The sequence below is a fragment of the Hesperophylax consimilis genome, chromosome 10, assembly GCF_061612785.1.
Source record: "Hesperophylax consimilis isolate HC1 chromosome 10, BYU_Hcon_1.0, whole genome shotgun sequence".
Lineage (NCBI taxonomy): Eukaryota > Metazoa > Arthropoda > Insecta > Trichoptera > Limnephilidae > Hesperophylax > Hesperophylax consimilis.
This window is the reverse complement of record NC_142845.1, coordinates 19,023,546-19,043,369: the sequence shown is the minus strand read 5'-3', so window position 1 is coordinate 19,043,369 and position 19,824 is coordinate 19,023,546. Positions and strand designations below refer to the sequence as shown.

Below are 19,824 nucleotides of genomic sequence, written 5' to 3'. Positions count from 1 at the left end.
AGAGATCCAGTTAGCCCACTGGGTGCCGCGGAGAATAAAATTAAAAAGTATCATAATGACTGATCTATGAATAATGTATCAATATTAAACGTTTGCTCACATTTACATACTCTATCCAGACACGATAATATCCTTTATGGATCGCCTTTATCTACAATAAAAATTTACCCATTTCTTCTTGCATATTTTGGTTGAATTATTTGAACATTTGATTTGTGATTCTTTTCATTACTAAGAATTTTTTTAAATGGTTTTCATATTGTTTCGAAGTCAGATAAGCACATAAGCCATCACTTTATTTCGAACTGTACAGTATTAACCTATAATAATAGTAAGGTAAGTGTGCGTGACGACTTTAAGACTCGCTGGGTTGAACATCCATAACTAGGAATATGAATAAGTTAACAAGGAAACAGATAGTTCAAGTGTCAAGATCTGGTCCCCTCTAGAGGTAGAGAGAGTTTTGAGGTAATTCGGCTCCGTCCTCTTGCGTCCTCTAGCACTCTAGCGCGACACTCATCCGCCGTTTCTCTGTTGCAGGCTGCTGCTGACTGAGGTGGGAGGGTGGGGAGAGGGAAGCGAGGGACAGAGGACTGGGACAGAGGACAGAGAGAGGGGACCGTGTCAGTGCAGCATGGGCCGGCGGAGCGTGCGGCCGGGTGCGCTGCTAGTGCTGCTGGCGCTACTCTCACTGAGCCGGGGGGCGCGCGCGCGCTTCGGGGACCGTCTCGGGCCCCGCCTGCCCCCCCGCGCGACGCCCCCCTCGACTACCGAGCTTCCACCGATCGCGCCCAGAGACGCCGATGTCTACGAGCTGGTGCCCCCCGCGCCCGCTGAGAGACATGCCGGCCTCACGGAGGCCCACAGACTCGAGATGAGCACCGAGTTCTTCGTGGTGCCGGAGAAACCTCCTCCACCGATCGCTCCTCCCAGGCCCCCCTCCACTGCTATCCCAGAGGAAGAGGAGAAGGTGGCCACCGTGGTTAACGCCACGGCCCCCCCGCCTCCCCCTGGGGGGTTGCGCAGGGAGGCCTGGGCCCTACCCCTGCTGGGGCTATCCTCCTGCATCATGCTTCTCATGGCAGCCTTCGAGGTGTTTGTTTTGTGCAAGGTATGGCGAGCCGCCCCTAGCAGGCGGCACCTCTTCCTGGGCCAGATGCTGCTGCTGGGACTATTCTCCTGTGCAGCCCAGGGGGCCCTTCTCGCGGCCTCGCCTTCCGCCCTCACCTGCGCAGCCGTCCGTTTCGGAGCCGGGGTCTCCCTGGCTCTTGTGTTCTCCGCGCTCCTCGTCAAGTGCGTGTTCCTCATCAGCCTCAACGGCGGCGTGTACCTGCCCGCCCCCTACCAGGCCTTACTTCTTTTCTTCGCCGTGATGATCCAGGTGGCGATAGGCGCCCAGTGGTTGGGCGGGACTCCTCCACGAGTATCTCTGGTGCCCCCTATCCTGTGCCGCGCTCCGTTTGGGGACCTGCTACTCTCCTTCGTGTACGTTGCCTTCCTGGCCTCCTTCGTGGGGGTGCTGGCGGTGAAGAGCCGCGGGATCCGGGACAACCACCGCGAGGCGGGTTACATCGCCTGGGCGGCGGGAGGGGCCGCCCTGCTAGCGGCGGGCTGGGCGGGCGGAGCGCTGCTGGCCGCGCCCCGCCACCGGGACGGCTGGCTGGGCGGGGGCATGGCGCTCACAGCCGCGCTGGTGTTCCTGGTGATGTTCGCCCCCAAGGGCCGGCAGCTGGCGGCGCTGGGCAAGGGCGGCGAGGGCACTGGTGAAAGAGAGGAGCGGTTGAGCTCGCTGAGCAGGGCGGGCTCAGGCTACTCGCCCTCCTTCTTCCACTTCAAGCCCGTCAAGTACGGGGTGGTGGGCGCTGCCCCCGTAAACACCACCTCGCAGCTCCCCACGGCCGCCCGCAAGCAGCCTGCTCCACCACCCCCTGCCGGTGAGTCCAAATATTATATTTTACCCTCATACACTTCTTCAAATTATTAACAAATGCTAGCATGAGTCTTTTGTTAACTCAATTTATAACTAGAGTTAACTCGTTTTAAACCTCTGAAAACGTTACCCAAATAATTTGAATTACGCCTGTACCGTTACTAAAAACCCGCCAGGCGCGAATATGAAGCAACAGTTACAAGTACCGTGAATTTCTGAATTTCAGTGCTTTGCTGTTGGAAAAATAAGTGAAAATCCCAACCAGAATCTAAATAACCTTAATATGTGCTGTGTACAAACAATAGATATCGGATTAAAAGTCAACGTTACCATGAAACCATTAGTTTTTGTTTAAATTTACAAGTACACAATACCTATAATTATAACTTTTTTTATAGCGCAACGGTCGAAATGATTTATGTCCTGAAAAAGGTTGTAAATCCTTTCTTGTGTGGTAGAAAACGAAATTAATATTATCGTGTGAAAGCTACTGAGTTCCATCGTAAATTACTATTATTATTGGATTCGTAAGAAATTCTAGTGTAAATTATACACTTTATATTAATTTGAATAAACAAATATCATGCATCTTCTAAAATAACGATTATTCTAAAAATATGGAATAATTGATTGTTACAACGATTCTACAAAAACCAAGAATCATTTCTAAGAAAACTCATAAATTTTTTTTTGGATTTCCATAGCCTTTATGCCGTATTTTAACCTATTACTTTAAAATATTTCGACTTCCCCATCATACACGAAGGCTTCACGTCCTGCACGTCTCAAAGTGGAAGATACTCTCAGTATCGCCCTGGTGATCGCATCTGACTACCATTCAGAATTAAAATGTTGCTTGAAATGGCTTCCACTACACTCAACCTTAAAATATACCCTAATTATTGGGGATGCCATAGTCTCACTAGCTTCAGGCGGTTGGGAGCAGTTGGGAATGTTGTGCGGTTTCATAAAAAAATACTCTAAAAAATTTATGATAAATATTTATGTTGATGTTATTTCCCACCTGCCCAAATGTACGTATGTACCTTATGTACGGTTCGAAGTTAGACAATTATTATTTATTTGTTCTTTTATGATAAATATTACATTACCTGCAGTACCTACATTAACAAACTCGTACATATAATAAGTATGATGTATGTAAAAACATTAAAATATAAAGGTAAATATAACAACAAAATATGATTGCAGAACACAATGACTAAACAAATACTCTATTTATTTATTTATTTTCACATATACGGCACAACATGTTTGTGCCATTCACATACTAAATTACAGAGAATAGTACAGTGTAATAATAGTCTATGTACAATGTAAGAACAAAATGATTATAACGATATCGGAAGATGACACTGTTTGCCTGTATGCGCACTGTAAGCACTTATCAGTGAAAAACCTAGTGATATGCAACTTTTCAAATCCTTCTGGCTGCTCAGAAGCCGTTAACATTTAAAAAGTAGTTATATCTGAAACGTGAGAGAAGTCTGTCCTTTAATGCGCAGTTTTTTGTGATTTAAATGTTCTCATTTTCCGACGTTTACGACTGTTTGCCATGCTTACAGCTGAGATCTCGATTTAAAAACATTCCGCACAAAAGCCATAATTTACTTCAGAGCTCTTTGAAAAATCGGCAAGCAGTTCGCAGTTCTGCCAACCCGAGCGGGCTTTAAATATTTCAATCAGGACTGGCAACCTATAAACAAGAGAGCCGCTTATTCCCCACATTCAGATAAAAACATTCCATGGCTACATTTATGTGTAATGACAATTGTTTTTATCTAGTGGTTATCTTAATGATTCCCTTGGCTGCATACGGTGCACCTCTCTAATCTCCGTTTGCAATGTTACGCATTATGCGCTCGTTATTTACGGATAGCCATAATTTAAATTTACTATTATTTTACCTTATTGACAAACACAATTCCAGTAAATAAAGTGACTATTTTACCTGAAGTGCGGCGGCTTCTTTGATTCCCTATTTTGGTCAATCGCTTATGGACAATTTTCTATTTATTATCTGCCAAACTGATTGCAAATGAAATCAATCGCATAATAAATGGCTTTCATTATAGATTTTCATGGATATTAAATAGACCGTGTGCATTAATTTAAGCTTTCGGTAAAGATCTAGATAATTTTCAGAATGGAAAGTGAAGCAAAACCGGAATATTATCGCATATCGGTAAGCTGTGTTTAGGAATTGCAAATTCACTGATTCAGTGATACCAGTTACCAGTGTATAGACGGGTATATTAAAAAAAACAATATTAAATGGGTTTTTTGGCAATGGCAACACAAAGCTACGCATTTTTACTAATAATCGATAAAATTAAAGCCGTTGACAGAGTAATAATTTATTACTATGTATTTTGATATTAAAAGGCCCATAAAAGATAAAAACAATTTAGAATACGTAAAAAAAGAGGATTCCATAATAATAATTATTTAGTTAGGTACCTGCTATGGTGAAGAAAAGCCAATAATTATAATTGAATAAACGACAATTGTCGCGAAATTATTTTGCGCAATATAAATGGTAGTATTTGAAAATTATTAGCAATTACTGGAAACGTGCTCAAATGAATAATTTATTGCAAGGTATTTTTATGTAAAAAAATTAAAACAACATTTTTGATATAACCATCATTGTAATTTATAGTTAACCTTTTATAATTGGATAATTTGTATAGCGCAGTTTTTGTGAAAAATTGCCTCAAAGCCCTGTACAATTAATAATGAATTATTTGTCTCGGTCTAATTTTATTATTTACAGATACAGTTAACATACTCACCTGTCAGGTCACTTCAGATTAACACACTCTTATTAGAAACTTTAAGCATGTTGATATTTCATTTTTTTAGAAATGGCATTTATTCTAAATATTAATGTTTTAATTGTTAAGTTTCAGGTCTGGAAATTTTTTTTGAAATATTGTGGGTATCTAGCAAAGTCGATTAATAAAAGATTTATGTCGATAACTTCTCATCGTTCCCGAGCACGACTGCAGATCTAGAATAGATTAAAAACACTTAGTCGTTGTGAAACTTTTTTTGTTCGTTGGCGATCTGCAGTCATGCTCCCGAACGATGACAAGTTACTTACATCATCCGACCGAGCTAGATACCCCTAAAAGCTTATAAAATCTACTTATATTTAAATACCAAAGTATCACTTGTAGTTATATGGGTAATACCTACCTATCTCTTTGTTTTGTATAAAAAATATTGCTTAATGTTTGCAGAACGTATTTGGCCAGTTATAATATTTAAAAGAAAGGATCTATAATAAAACACAATCAACATTAATTAACAACACTTTCTAAATATACCTACGCGCGGTTCGTTAACAGGAGCACATGTAGGTAGGTGGATATATATTTATCTTCTAAAAGAGATTCGCCGGTAACACGTTCTACGAATCAATAGCCAATCGCTTTCATCTTATAAACTGAAGTAGTGAACAATCAAACTCTTATTTTCAATACGTTATTTTGAATTTCTCTTTAGCACAAAAGATATTAACAAGTACCTACCTAACTATATTTGTACAAAGGAACATGCATGAAAGTTCACCGCTTGCTACTTGCTTATAATAATATTGTAGTTATGTATATTGTTTGATAAAGTAAAAGGAAATGCATTATGACTCATTCGACAAATTCCACTCGGAGCGTTGCACTCTGAAATACATTTTTTTTATAAAATATTGCGTTGAAGTGCATAGTTCAATTTTTAAAAAGTACTTAAATTACTGTTTGGGTGAAGTCCATTTTTGAAGAGATTACGAAATTTGATAATTGGTTTCTCAGTTGATGTAATAATGTTAAGAAGTACCGTAATATGGGGCGACAATTGAATCGAGGGGTGACTTTGATCATCGGGGATATTTGCTACTTTTCACTACCACTAACTAAATTACACATTTTAATGATGTTTTTCGGGCAACTTCGATACAATAACGCTTTGAAAATGAGAGTCAAATTGGTTGGTTTCTAACTGATAATAAAGACTAACCTTGTGGGCGTGTGTGATTTAAATATTTGCTTAATCGGGACTTAAATTTACAATACAAAACTGTGTTTACGAAATTCAAATGGGACGGAGATTTTCGATGTCAGGTGAGTGTAAGTGAGACTGAGCGCCATGGGCAATTGGGCTAGCTAGAACATTTGTTTCCACTCAAATTTGTATAGAGGGAACTTCCAGTGTTATTATTTATTCTATGGTTTCTAATAGTTATATTCAAACATATTAATGATTGAATTATGAAACTTTTTTTTGTTGTTGTTATTTTTGGACAGAGAAAAATGTTAAGTATATTTTTTATAAATTCTTCAACGATTGTAATAGTTTGGCGGAAGATTTTTAAATATGTATAGGTGATTCACTCTAATAATTGTTGCTTAAAAATAAAATTTTATCATTTGTACTATATATGAAATTAAAAACCTTGTCTTTTAAACATTAGTATATCATTAAAAATAACACGTTCAATTGTTTAAACATATATTTCCATACTTTAAACATGTGCAATGAATATGACATAAAATTTTCCCACACATGGTTTTATTTGTTTCAAAGTAGAAAATTGATCAGTCACCCCATTTTACGGTAACAAATTTTTATTATAACTTGGTAAGCATCCAATATATTTTTCCTCCGAGCATCCAAACGAACGAACTGTACCTAGATCTAGATAATAATCGACCTAAAATTTCAACCGAGTCCCCTGAACACAAATTATGTAGACCGTGTCATTTAGTTAAGCAATCAATCAATCACTTTTTGTAGAGACATATTTTTCTTTTCGGGCATCAGTTAGTTCTTAGACATGTTCTTATTTCATACAAAACGACGTGTTGTGGATGGTCGAGATGCGTATTCCGTGTATCTATCTGTCTCGAACATGAGACGAGATGATTTACCTAAACGTGCACGAGATTATCAGGTATTCCAGATGCTTGTAACTGTCATGTGCTTGAGAGTTGAGATGAAAGCGTCCCAGGTCCCAGCCTTTCGTGTCTCGGAGTGTCATCTTGTCACCTGTCGGTCACAGCCTCTGTGTTACTCCGAAGCACAGTTTCTCTAAATGTGAGGTTATGAAAATATGTCCAACCGTGTATGCATTGTCAATGTTTGTTGTCTATTTGTTCCATCTTATAAAATGACCTATTTTTAAAGAGATGTTAACATAAATCTTAGATTTAGATCCTCGTATCTGTGTACCCACCATGTGTAGTTGGTACATATCTTCTTAGAATCCGTGACTTACAAAACCTCAAATCTTGGTAAAGTTTCTTCACCAGTTTACTTTTTAATACGCACAAATTATTTAAATAATACTTTGTTTCAACTTAATTACTACAAGAAACAACTATTTACGTCGGGGGAGATGGTAAAAGATGCATTAAAGTTCATTTTTTTCCAATCAAAGTTCAAAATTTCTTCTGTCAAAATATCTTTTGCCGCCATATTGGATTGAAATATGAAAATTAAGTGATGCTCGCCGAAAGGTTCCGTTGCAATCTAAATACGCTCAAATCATTACAACCAAAACCAAGATTCTAATAACTAATAACTTATTTTGTGCACGTTTTTCCCATCTCCCTGACGTAAATAATTGTTTCTTGTACTAATTAAGTAGAAACGAAGTGTTATTTCAATAATTTGACCATATTTAGCAGTAACGAAGCAAGGAAACTTTACCCAAATATTCATTAGATTTGATAACTTTAATGGGGAAGAAGTGTTTCCAGCAAAATGCTAAATGATTTCATTTCACAAATTAGGTATGCATTGATTTACGATTTACCGCAGTCATTACAATATTGTTCCATAATATTAATGTTGACTGCATATAAATTGCGATCTTTTTAAATGAACGATGGAAATCGGGCTATTAAGTTCGGTAGGTACCTACTTGCTTATAATAGTAGAGGCCTAGACTTCCAATCATTTTATTAATCAGTCATGCTCGATGCGCACCTTGCACGCTTTTACTTCCAAAATAACAGAAAACTTAACAGTAGTAAACAGTAAAGCCTCATTCACAACTTAAAATAACAAAACTTGTTAAATATTGGTCCGGAAAGTCGACGCAAGACGAAAGTCAATAACATTATAACGGACGCCGAAACCCGAATATTAACATAAAAACTGATATCGATCGAAGAAATTGTCGTAAAATAAGTTGTAAAAGAAGAAGTTAAGCCAGATGAACAGTGAATGAGATTGTATGGAGAAAAATGTTACTAAAGTAAAGACAGTATGAACGGTACACAACCAGAGTCATTGGTCTTCACGCACGCGTTATCATACAATCATACATGTCGCTGACAGGGCTGCCACGTTGTACTGCCTTTTAATTTAGATATCAAAGTGCAACTTGGAAGTTTTATTTTATTACACAATTACTCTTTTTTTACACTCGGATTCTAATAAGAGATTATTATTGTTTTTCTATTTTTATCCGGAAAAAACAGTAAAATATGTGTCTTCTTATTTGTAGATACTTACCTACATAGAAATTGATACGATAAAGTAGGTGCATTTCGGCTGTATGTTTTTATTCCCTTTTCAAGTTTCCTTTAAAAAGTTTCATGAATCACAATTATTATTTTTGTCAACCGGTCCTTTTGTTAAATTTAACTAGCTGAAATCCCCGACGTTGCCCGGGCTTTACGGAGAATGTTTATTTTATTTTGAATGTCAAAATGTTGCTTTAAGGGGTGGGAAAAGGGTATGAGGGTGCTTTCTGTAAATATCATGTAAGTAGTGACCTTGCTTTTGTGATCAAGGTCAGTTATGCAAAATTTCATCAATCTCGGAATAAAACTGTAGATTTGAATAAACTTCAAATCCCACACTGCCCGCCCGCCATAGAAACTTTTCTTTATATAAGTACATAGAAAATTACTGCCCTGACGGCGTATTTACAAAGTTGATACCATTTCAGTCAAGGTGACATGATGAATATAATAAATTAGGTTTTGTTTGTGCAAAACGATTTCATCCCATAAACTTTATTTTATTAATCTAGGACTAAAAGCTACGCTGTTATAGTTTCACCGTGACTGAAATAGTATAGACTAGTTTTTATTGAATATCAAACAGATCATAAAAAATAATCTAGAACATTTCGTTCATAGACCCATAAATCTAAACAGCATATCATCCGACCACTTACTACATTTTTTCATTAAAGTAGATGCCATGATGGTAGGTACTAGGTACGCATAAATAAATCACTCAGCAGGGACGTCTAACGTCTACTTTCGACCGCAGGGAACTAAAAATTGCATGCGACTTGAAACATATGTTCACACGTTTCGATTCAGCGGGAAAATCGAACGGTGACTCATATTTGAACAACAAAAGTAGACGGGCTTTCAACTTTCAACTAAAAACTTGATCAACTCTGTTGAAAGGCTGTTCACGCTTATCGATTAGCTTTCAAGTGTCATTCAACTCCGACTTGATCAACTAAAATCGCCCTGTGTTAACGGGGTAAATCCGATCAGAACACTGACCATTTTCATTTTTCTAAAAATATATATTTTATGGCTGAAATGTTACCTCACTGCTAACTAACTAAAACTAGATTCAAAGAAATATGAAATATGACAACCCTGATTCAAAGCCAAGCTTTCGAACGTAAAGAAAAGAACTGTTTCGCTAGTAGCTTCGGTCAAGTAAAGACATCTATTAGCTATGTTTTAAATGTGGCCGATTATTGAGATATAAAATGAAATGAATATAATACACAGCAATAACGCGTACTTAGTTTACTATAAGTAGGTGGTACTATAGTAGTGACAGTGGCGTGCATTGCATCTGCAAAGGGTGGGCGACAGTAGTTTTAGGTAGTAATAATTGTATAACATTTAAATATTTTGGTGGAATTGAAAACAACTGTTTTTATTATTTTTCCAAGTTGAATAATAAGAGCAAAGTTACTTACCAATGTATGTTCTAATCCAATTCACCTTTATTTTTTTTAAACTTACGTCTATCAAATTATTTAATCTACTAGCTGTACCCCACCATGCATTGCTGTGGCTCAGACTGTCTGTGCAGAAATAGAAACAAAAGCGCGTTTTGCATTTACGTTTAACAGATGGCGCTGTTTTTCAAAAAAGCATTACCAGGTCGCAGGTGACATTATAAGCCGTATAAAAACCAGAGATGTGCTTTATTTCAAATAAATCCATTTCAAATGGAAATGCAAAATGCAAAATGGGTATTTTCCATTATGCGTTGACTGTCCTAAAACGGGAATTCCTCCTAGTTGGGCAGTCAAAGTATTTTTTATCTACATGTGTCATTGTATCTGTACTAAATAAATAAAAAAAATAATAAAAAAATGCTTTTCTAAAAACCATTTTGCATTTTAAATGCTTTTCTCAATGCATTTTCCATTTTAAATGCTTTTTTGCAACATTCTTCCTACTATCTCCACTCATCTTTTTTTCATAAGCCCCAAATATCAGTCGGTCCTCAACCTCGATATGAGAGATAATTTACATTTGTCAAGTTGCTCCCTGGTAGGAGCCCTGGTAATTGAGTGATACCATTACAAAAAATACTGATTCAAATACTGAACATGGGCCATGACGCTGTAATATTAAATGTTAGATAGCAGTTTCCATGTTTTTACGTTGGCAACATTCCCGCGCAAATTTTTTGTGGTTTCATAATCTGTAGTCGTGGTGTTTTTGGATTTACCATCATGTAATATGTTTGTTTTACATTGATGTCCATTATTAAATGACAAAATTGTTTAAAAATTATATAATTATTTTAATTGTTTGACCTGAGAAACCATTTTGCATTTTCAATGCATTTTGAAAATAGGTATTTTGCATTTTGCATTTGAAATGCTTTTCTAAAAACCATTTTACATTTTGCATTTTCAAATGGAAAAGTTTTGACCCATTTCCATTTTGCATTTCAAATGGTTTTGGGGACCCATTTTGCACATCTCTGATAAAAACATACGCGCATTCGAATGCAACGTTTTGTCAAAAATTCAAAGTAACCGGTGAAGAACTTTAGGAGATTTAAGATTTAGAACAAACGAACATTTACATTTTTATTTATATATTTTAATAGAAGATCACATTCGTAAAATGCCGATCCATTTTTTTAAGGTAGGCACAACTTTTCAACCTTTATGGATCGTACGCCACTGGTACCTATCTACAGCACCTACCTAATTTTATGGGCGGCTTCTCTTTTCGTATGCAGCGTGAAAAAAATGCGAAACAAACTTTTAATTCCGGATTATGACGATTGATGATTTTTTTCCTAGATTATTTTAATTTGTAAAGTTTATATTTTCTTCAAAACTGTGTTCATTTTATTCACCGCCAAAATAAACTGCCGCCATGTTACTTAGGGGCCGTTCAAGTATTATGTAAGCACTATAGGGGGGCAGGGGGGTCTTTGCTTTGCTTATTTTTGATGACATGGGGGGTGGGGGGGTCGAGATAGTGATTACGTCAGCACTGCTCAGCAATAGTTATTTTTTTTACACATTGGCAACCCACACATTGTCTATGTTTGAAAACCGAATACATATTCGGGGATTCCCACAAATAATTAATACGTTTAGGTACTCGCTTAAAAAACAGAAAAATGCATATAGCTACCAATTTTTACGTAAGCATGGGAGGGGGGGGTAAGAGCTTTGCTTACTTTTGGTGACAAGGGGGAGGAGGGGGTAAATAATTGTAATAAATCTGCTTACGTAATACTTGAACGGCCCCTTATGAGGAAGCTACAAGCCAAAAATGTGAATATTCTTGATATACCTCATATTGTAGGTAACAGGCATTAAAATCGCTTGGAATCTAGAAACATTCATACATTTCTATTGAAAAAAATTTTTTTTTGTAGTTTACATCTCAAGCGAAACGATAGGAAAACCTTCAATTTATCTAAAGCATATTTTTTGGTATTCATAATGTACACCAATTCGTTATAAAGATTAATTAAAATAGTGATTTGGCATTAAGCTTCGCCTTAAATTTTATTTAAGTCCATCCAACACTTTTAGCTGTGCATTTCTCTGGAGATTCTTCAGTTTCTACCTGGTTTTTACACTATAACTATCGTTAAAATATCTCATGTAGGTAAAATGGAAAGGCGATAAAAAGCTGCCGACATCGAGAAGCACCGTGCTGTGAGCTGTGATATAGATGTAGATAATAAAAAATAATGCTTCTGTTGTACATAAAAAAATGCTTTCGTTATATTCTTGCGAGTAGGTTCTACGAACACGTAACAGAAATTAGAAAACAGTGAATTATTAACACTAACACTAGTGAACTCTGTAATGATTCAAAAGATTTTTACATTATTATAAATTATACTAGTTTTTTTACTGCTAACCAGTAATAATCTTTGTGACTATCATTGGCGATATGGCCCTCGGGTAAAAATAACAAAACATAATAATAAAATAACCGTGAGAAAAAGAAATCCCGAAAACCAACCAACAATATATATATATATATTTTTACTAATTAGGAACTCCAGTATTTTTTTCTTCAATGTTCATAGTTTTTATATCAGTAATTTAGTTGAAGCGCGTATTCATACTAGAATAATTTTTTTGCCGGTGAAAACGGGCCCAATTTGAAGTGTAAAGAGCTGAAAGCGATTTTAAAGCAGATGACGTCACAATAGTTGTTATTCTCTCCGCAAAGCACCACAATGGCGACAAGATCAGGGCCGAATGACGTTAGGGGCCTTTTGATATGCATGCGTTTTTTTAAATCGTGTTTTTTATTGTACGAAAAACCATTATATTATCAATTCGTGAAAACAGTACAATTTCGGTCGTGATATACATTGCATTGTAAAATTTAAAAAATACATCATTCTTAATATTTTTAGTGCATATGTATATTGAATTTATGTCGCTGTTCTTACAATGGTTGGTGGTGTAAAGGTCAGCTTAGTTGCTTTCGTAGCAATTATTTTTTTTAAATTTATTTGTTTTTAGGTAAATTTATTTTTACCAGCGCGGAATCATGAAAAATCACGGGATATTATAATTAAAGTATTTGTGAAGCTGAAAGTATTTATTCAATATTTGCCCCAGGATCCTATTCTTTATAACATAATTATATTTTTTTGTAGAAATATTCCGAATGAACACCGTTACTAAAAAAATTAAACAAAAGAAATACATATTTCTAATATCGAATTATTAATTCATAAAAATAAACTAATTTTCTGATTATAGGTACTACTTTACCACTTGCCTGGACAATTAGCTCCAATTTTTAAAAATATAATTAAATTTAAGGCAAATTTGAGTTCATTGAACTTGAAAAAATTGTCAAGAATAACTTATATTTCACTTACCGACAACCGAAATTAGTATTTTTGATTTAATAACCCATGATTTTTCACAGGTTTGATAGAATAAAACTTATATACATAATATATTCAGAATCGACCTTGTTATTTTAAATTAATGTATTTGAAAAAAGTCATAATATTTTTCACTGGAGCTTATTTTATTGCATGTAACGTGCACCCAAAAAATATTGACAAATATTATTGATATACTTATTGTAAAAAATGTGTACTCCTGGTTTGGTCTTGCAAGCACTACACACCACTGCATATAATATTACGTATTTACTATCACCTGTAGAATTCTCCACAAATCCTTGTTTTCTTCTAGCACATTATCACACCAAAGAAAGTTGTCACTTCTGTCGAACACACAAGTAAAATCGGCGAAAAAACAACGACAGTAAGTTTCTAAGTGAAATTGTCCATGAATCATAAAATTCTACGGGTGATAGTTTCAAAATGCATGGCAACTACGTGCATAATACTTTTACAAGCGTAATATCTCTGGAATACCTACAAATGTGGAAACACTTACTACAAGTGTGTAATATGAGCGAGGGATGATTCACAGATGGGTACCCCATGGCCCTGGCGCGGCTGTACTGCTACCCGGGCCCTCCCCTCGCCTCCATGCACCCTTACGCACCCCCTTGTCACTTCTACTATCCACCACCACCGCGGCTCACCCCAGGTAAGGTCACCCCACATCACAACACAACCCTTTCCTAACACTCATGTCCATTCACTACCGTGGCCTTCAAAAACCATTGTGTGTTCAGTCTCCTCATTGAGTCAACATTGCTGTGCCCCACAGTGTCCATCATCAGGCCAGGTCATCTCTACATGTCCGAAACGTTGACTGTTGGCTCCATAAGGAGGAAAAAGCTATTGCCTAATACCGCAACAGTCTTTTCTCCATGAAGATTATTAGATTCTTGAAAGCAATGGTTTGATAGTTCACTGTAGAGAACATATTATTTCAAATCAGTAATTTTAAATTAACACTATGATAATTAATTTGCAATAATAATTAAAACTTCAGTTTCCCTGTAACAGTAACAATAGCTTAATACATAATATATGTTTGCATTGGACGCTGGTTGTGATTTGCTTCTTATTATTGTTCCATTATATTCTTTTAGACTTTCTTTAGATAACCCACAAAGTCAACAACTTTACCGGCTGTTTGATTATTAGCGTAATGACATGTTAGTTGTTGGTTGAATTGTTGCACTTCTTTCTCATTCTTAGCTAATGTTTTCGATAGCCTTGCTGTGTCGCTTGTAGAAAATCCGTCTAAAACACGAAGAAGGAAAAACTAACATAAAATCATTTTGCAAATGTAAAATATAAAATCATGTACTTATGTCATAAAAATCCAAAACCTATGTAAGTATTCAGATAAAAAGACCTTTGAAGTTACTGTCAAAGCACAATGTATAAGTTGTAATCCTTTCCTCCTTTCCAACCTTCCAACCAGTCGACAAGGCATATTCCAGCGATATTATGTTTGTAAAAATATTCATTCTAATTATATTTTCATCACAATAATTTATTTTATCACATGTAATGTCGCTCGGGTATTCCGGTCATGCATATCTTATAAGAACCACTTGTTTATGTTTATATCACAACCTATAAATGCTACAGTGAAATCACATTACACGCACCTTTTTTTATATAGCAACTTTTAATTAAACTTAATTTGAATCGGATGGTGTCAAAATCCACCTTATCCATCAAAAATCAATGTTACTAATAAGTACTGAATTCGTTCTGCTTTCAAAACGAATTCATAGCTGGTGCAATATATTTGCAATCGATTCACTGAATGAATAGTCATTATTGATTTGTTCTACATTTCTTTGGAACTATTTTAATATGTTTTTATTCTTAATCAAGAATCTATTATCTTTCTACAATTTCTTTCCAATATCAATGTAAATTGTTCTGAAAAATGAGCAAGGTTCGTAGATGTTCAAATTGATAAGACAATCGTCAGGAAAATAGGAACAAACCAAGCGAGCGGATCAGGGAGGGGTCACGACCGTCTCCCTTTCTGTAATTTGTCAATAAATTAATCTGACAGTAAACAGGCAAATCTAATTGTAATATCACTATTTAGTCCGCGAAAATAAAATCTGCTTATGAATTACTAGTCCTTTTTACAATGCCGCACAAATTGCTGGCTGCGTAGAAACAACAAATCCCAAATCTGTTAAACAAAAGTTTGGACTTGTTTCCAAAATTTAATATTTTGTTACAGTATTTGGTCTAACACTTTTACAAATATGTTATAATTTATCCTCCTCACTCATTTTTTGAGTCGCTATGCAAAGCGATTTGAAGGTGGTTTGGTTAAAAACAAGCATTCAGATCCTGCGCAGAAAAGTCCCACGATGGACTGCTTTGCAAACTGTTGCCCTACATTAGCAAACTTTACTTTTCTGTGCAGGATTTGGTTATTTCAATGTGCGCTCTTCGGCAGTCAGACTCGTGTTGTAGTTTATTCAAAGCATTCTCGAACCCTCCCGGTATCAAAAATCTGGTCAAGTGGTTTTCCTCCAGCTCGTCGAAATGATACCCTGATTTCACGTTAGGGCAAGTCTATCAATTTGGAAATCTTTGGCAAGGTCTGATAAAGACAGTGTGAAAACACTAAACCCATAGATAGTTGAAACAAATGAGATTTTTGAATGGAAGCGTTCTGACTGTCGCCGAGGTACGACCCAAAAAAGAACTATCAAAGCGGCGGAGCCAATGAAAGTTATGCATTTGGTGTGTAAGTAGATACAAAGGCATTGGTATGGGTGAACGATATCGGCGCCATGCATTGTGTACGCAGTTTCATCCTAATAATAGATCGTAGCATATCTCTCTTGTTTCAGTTATCCATGGTGAAAGTTAATCCTTTGTTGAAAATGAAATTAATATAATGTATTATGATTCCAGGACTGCTGATGAGATCGGATGAGGCCAACATGTACACGACACTGGAGCCTACGTTCAGCAGTAATCCCAACGTCTACTTCCAGCGTAACGAGGGAGTCCATCCCGGGATGATGTACTGATTATTCAATAAGCAATAACATAAAGAAATTAAGAATGAAGACTTTATACTTTTAAATGTGCAATAAGTAATTAATTCGCATTATTATCCATATGAAACACTTACATTTAAAAAATTATTGTTCAATATGTAGTTATCGTTTGATAGAGATATGCTTCGAAATCAAATAATTTCAAAGAAAAATTGAGTAGAACTTTCGTTGAAAATACACACATATCTAGAAAAGAATCATTTTCAATGTAATATTGAAAGGCAAAGCAGAACGGAATAAGCCTCACTTTTTCAAATGACTTTCTTAATTGTTACATGCTTTGTGACAAAATACACCATATCATATCGGAAGGAAATAAGCCTATCTGTTACATATGATAAAAGATGACTGTAAATGTTTCAAATTCACTGTCAAGTGCAAAAGCATCATTAAAAAATCACAGCTAACAGGAGTTTTACAGTAAAGCTAAACTGCTTAACCAGATACATGAATTGCTTTCAAAAGACCATGATTTATGACTGACAGTGACAGTAGAAACAAAACTTTTGTAGACGCGGTTTATTCCCTTCTGCCTTCTCACTAACGATATGATTAAAAATTACAAGAAACATAAAAAAATTATCATCATAGCGGATACTATGCTTCTCCCATTTAAGAAGATATCTTAATTGATGCAGCATCCATTTTATTGCCTCGTATAACTATCTAAATCTACATAGGAACCACTCTCTTGTAAATATTTAAATCATCTCATTTTTCATAAGATAAATTATTTTACGTTAGCTATAATTCAATTAGTGATAACTTTGTACATATTTTATATGACCACATTATGAATTTACTTTTCTACGTTAAATAAAGAATTTGGCCATTTAGAAATTATTTGCTTGCTGACAACAGATTCTTTTGTAAAATAGGAAAAATTTTGCTCTCTATCTAGTTATAGTTTACTATCAAAGAAAAATTATCAGACATAATTACATACATAGTTCCAAAATTTCATTAATTAGAAAATTAAAATATTCTCAGAAAATTGATTATGTAGGTATTGATTAGATAATAAAAATGACTAGTCGATACGTATTAGTTTATTCCCTAGCGTTGTTATCGTTTTGATCAATTGTAAGGAATGGTGTAGTTTCTGGTGACCGGATAACTCTTCAAAATGATAATTCAACACACGTTTTAAAAGTGATATAAAGTCATGAAAAGAAATGAAACAAAAACTAGGGTAAAAAGGTTACGTGGATAATTTTTTAACCCAGTTTTTATTAAGAGTTATCATGGAACCGTAGTTTCTACCCAGCTTCAGGAAGTATAACATGCATTCTATTGTTCTATTTAATGATTAAAGATATAAAGGCATCAGTTTTATTGAACGTTCAATTGACAATTGACACCACACAACGAATTATCAACTTACTTACTTGAGGTGAAATTATCACCAAATTGCACTATATAAATAATTTATTTTTATTAAATGCAAAACAATGTAAATAAAGATAATTCAAATGATGTTATTTTTCATTTTCTCTCCAATTTGAAGCTTATTTCTCTGCTGTGAAATATTTCATTGTCAGTCAGTATCCAACATGAAGAAGCCAGTTTGAAATTTCTGTCAAAATCCTTGCAAGTATGTACATATAATAATATAACTATGAGTATTTTTTTTTTTTAATTTTACAAAACAGAAATGTCAATAAGTAACAAACTGATAACATAATAGAAATGTGTTTTGTTAGGCACCTCAGGAAAGGGTGTACAAAACATACCACCTCGTTTTACGCAGACATAAAAAAAGATTGCAAGTATGGTAAGCAGGTACACGAATGTTCATCTTACAATGTTTCTACGTAGTTTTCAAAACCTTCTTCTTTTTGTCCATTTTTTTTTTTTTTAATACATTCAATAATATTATTATTGGATTTATAAAAACAGTTTACTTTTAAACAAGTTCTGCTGTGTAATTATTATTACGCGTGACAGCTGTTTCGCCCTCTGAAGGCATTATCAAACTACAGTTTGAGAGTGCAAATATAAAAATAAACTGTTTTATAAATCTAATAATAATATTATTGAATATATAAAAAATTAAAATTAAAATGGAGTTCTACAAATTAAACTTGATAACAATAAATACATACATTTATTTCTTCTTAATTCTTTGTACAGACTATATCTTTGATGGGCGGACATAACAGTATAACTGCATTTTTGACCATTTAACGATTTATATGAGAAAATGTGTCTTGTGTATGCCGGCATCAATGGTATTAACAGTATAGTTACACCAGTACTCAAAACATGATATGTTTAAAGTACTGGTGTAACTATACTGTTAATACCATTGATGCCGGCATACACAAGACACATTTTCTCATATAAATCGTTAAATGGTCAAAAATGCAGTTATACTGTTATGTCCGCCCATCAAAGATATCATACTAACCTACAGGAGCCAGAAGGAATATTCAATAAATAAAAATACATATTTATTAAAGCCAACATGTAGACAATACCATACTTGATAAAGTGACATTTTGATTTTTTTGTTTCACAAACCCAGTAGAAGTAATATCCAAAGTCATAATGAATGTGTAAGGTCGACACTGGAATTGCAGCTCTTTGTGACGTGCATGGGCAAAAGTCTCCAACACTGCAACTGCAGGGTTCCGACTAGTGATGCAACGGAAGTGTCTTAACGGAAGCAGAAACGGAAACAGATGCCAAAAGTAAATGGAAGCGGAAACGGCAGCGGAAGCGGAAGTGTTAATACTATGAAGAAAAAGCACAATTTTATTTTTAAAGATTTGTTTAATTAAATTTGTATTTTGTACTTTTAGTACTCGAAATTAAACAGTGGTAAATTATATTTTATAAAAAGTAATTTGGCTGCTTTTTCACCTTTGAGTCTGTTTCGGTGTTATTCATATATTAAACCAGCTGCACTAAATAATTGCTCACTGGCTACACTGCTGGGGGGAGCTGATAAGTATTGGCGAACTGTTGGCAACAGATGGGGGTATTTGTGCGCATTTACTTTCCACCACATAAGGGGATCCTCATTGAGAGGTAGTCTCTTCTCTTCCTTGTACTCACGAACATGTGACTGTATCTCTAAATATAAATTGTCACCATCGTCAGTTGTAGAAGAGTTCTCAATCTGGTCAAACAAACTCGTTGCGACACGTTTGTGTCCCGCCCCCTGTCCAGTCGTGCCCGCGCCCCCCGCCACCGTGCTCCTCGCTGTATTCTCCGTTTAGAGTTCTGTTATAAAGTTTGCGGAACCAGAAACGGAAACGAAAGTGAAAAACTTGCGGAACTTCTGCAGAAGCGGAAGCAGAGCTCTGTTGCATCACTAGTTCCGACCCATAGGGGTTAAAGGCACTGTTAACACACCACTCAATCCATCGCGCACGTGACTTGTGAGTGAAGATG

At 35.7% G+C, this 19,824-nt stretch overlaps 1 protein-coding gene across 2 annotated transcripts; it reads left to right on the top strand.

The window, feature by feature from the left end:
• The first annotated feature begins 634 nt into the window (after positions 1 to 634).
• On the top strand, positions 635 to 16,732 carry LOC149420426 (uncharacterized). Of its 2 annotated transcripts, XM_089636701.1 has the most exons (3): positions 635 to 1,934; positions 13,896 to 14,015; positions 16,277 to 16,732. In XM_089636701.1, the coding sequence occupies exons 1-3, from the start codon at positions 635 to 637 to the stop codon at positions 16,393 to 16,395; spliced, it is 1,539 nt and encodes a 512-aa protein (XP_089492827.1). In that variant the 3' UTR covers positions 16,396 to 16,732. The 2 variants fall into 2 exon arrangements, with proteins under 2 accessions (XP_089492827.1, XP_089492828.1); XM_089636702.1 differs by lacking the exon at positions 13,896 to 14,015.
• Positions 16,733 to 19,824: the final 3,092 nt, after the last annotated feature.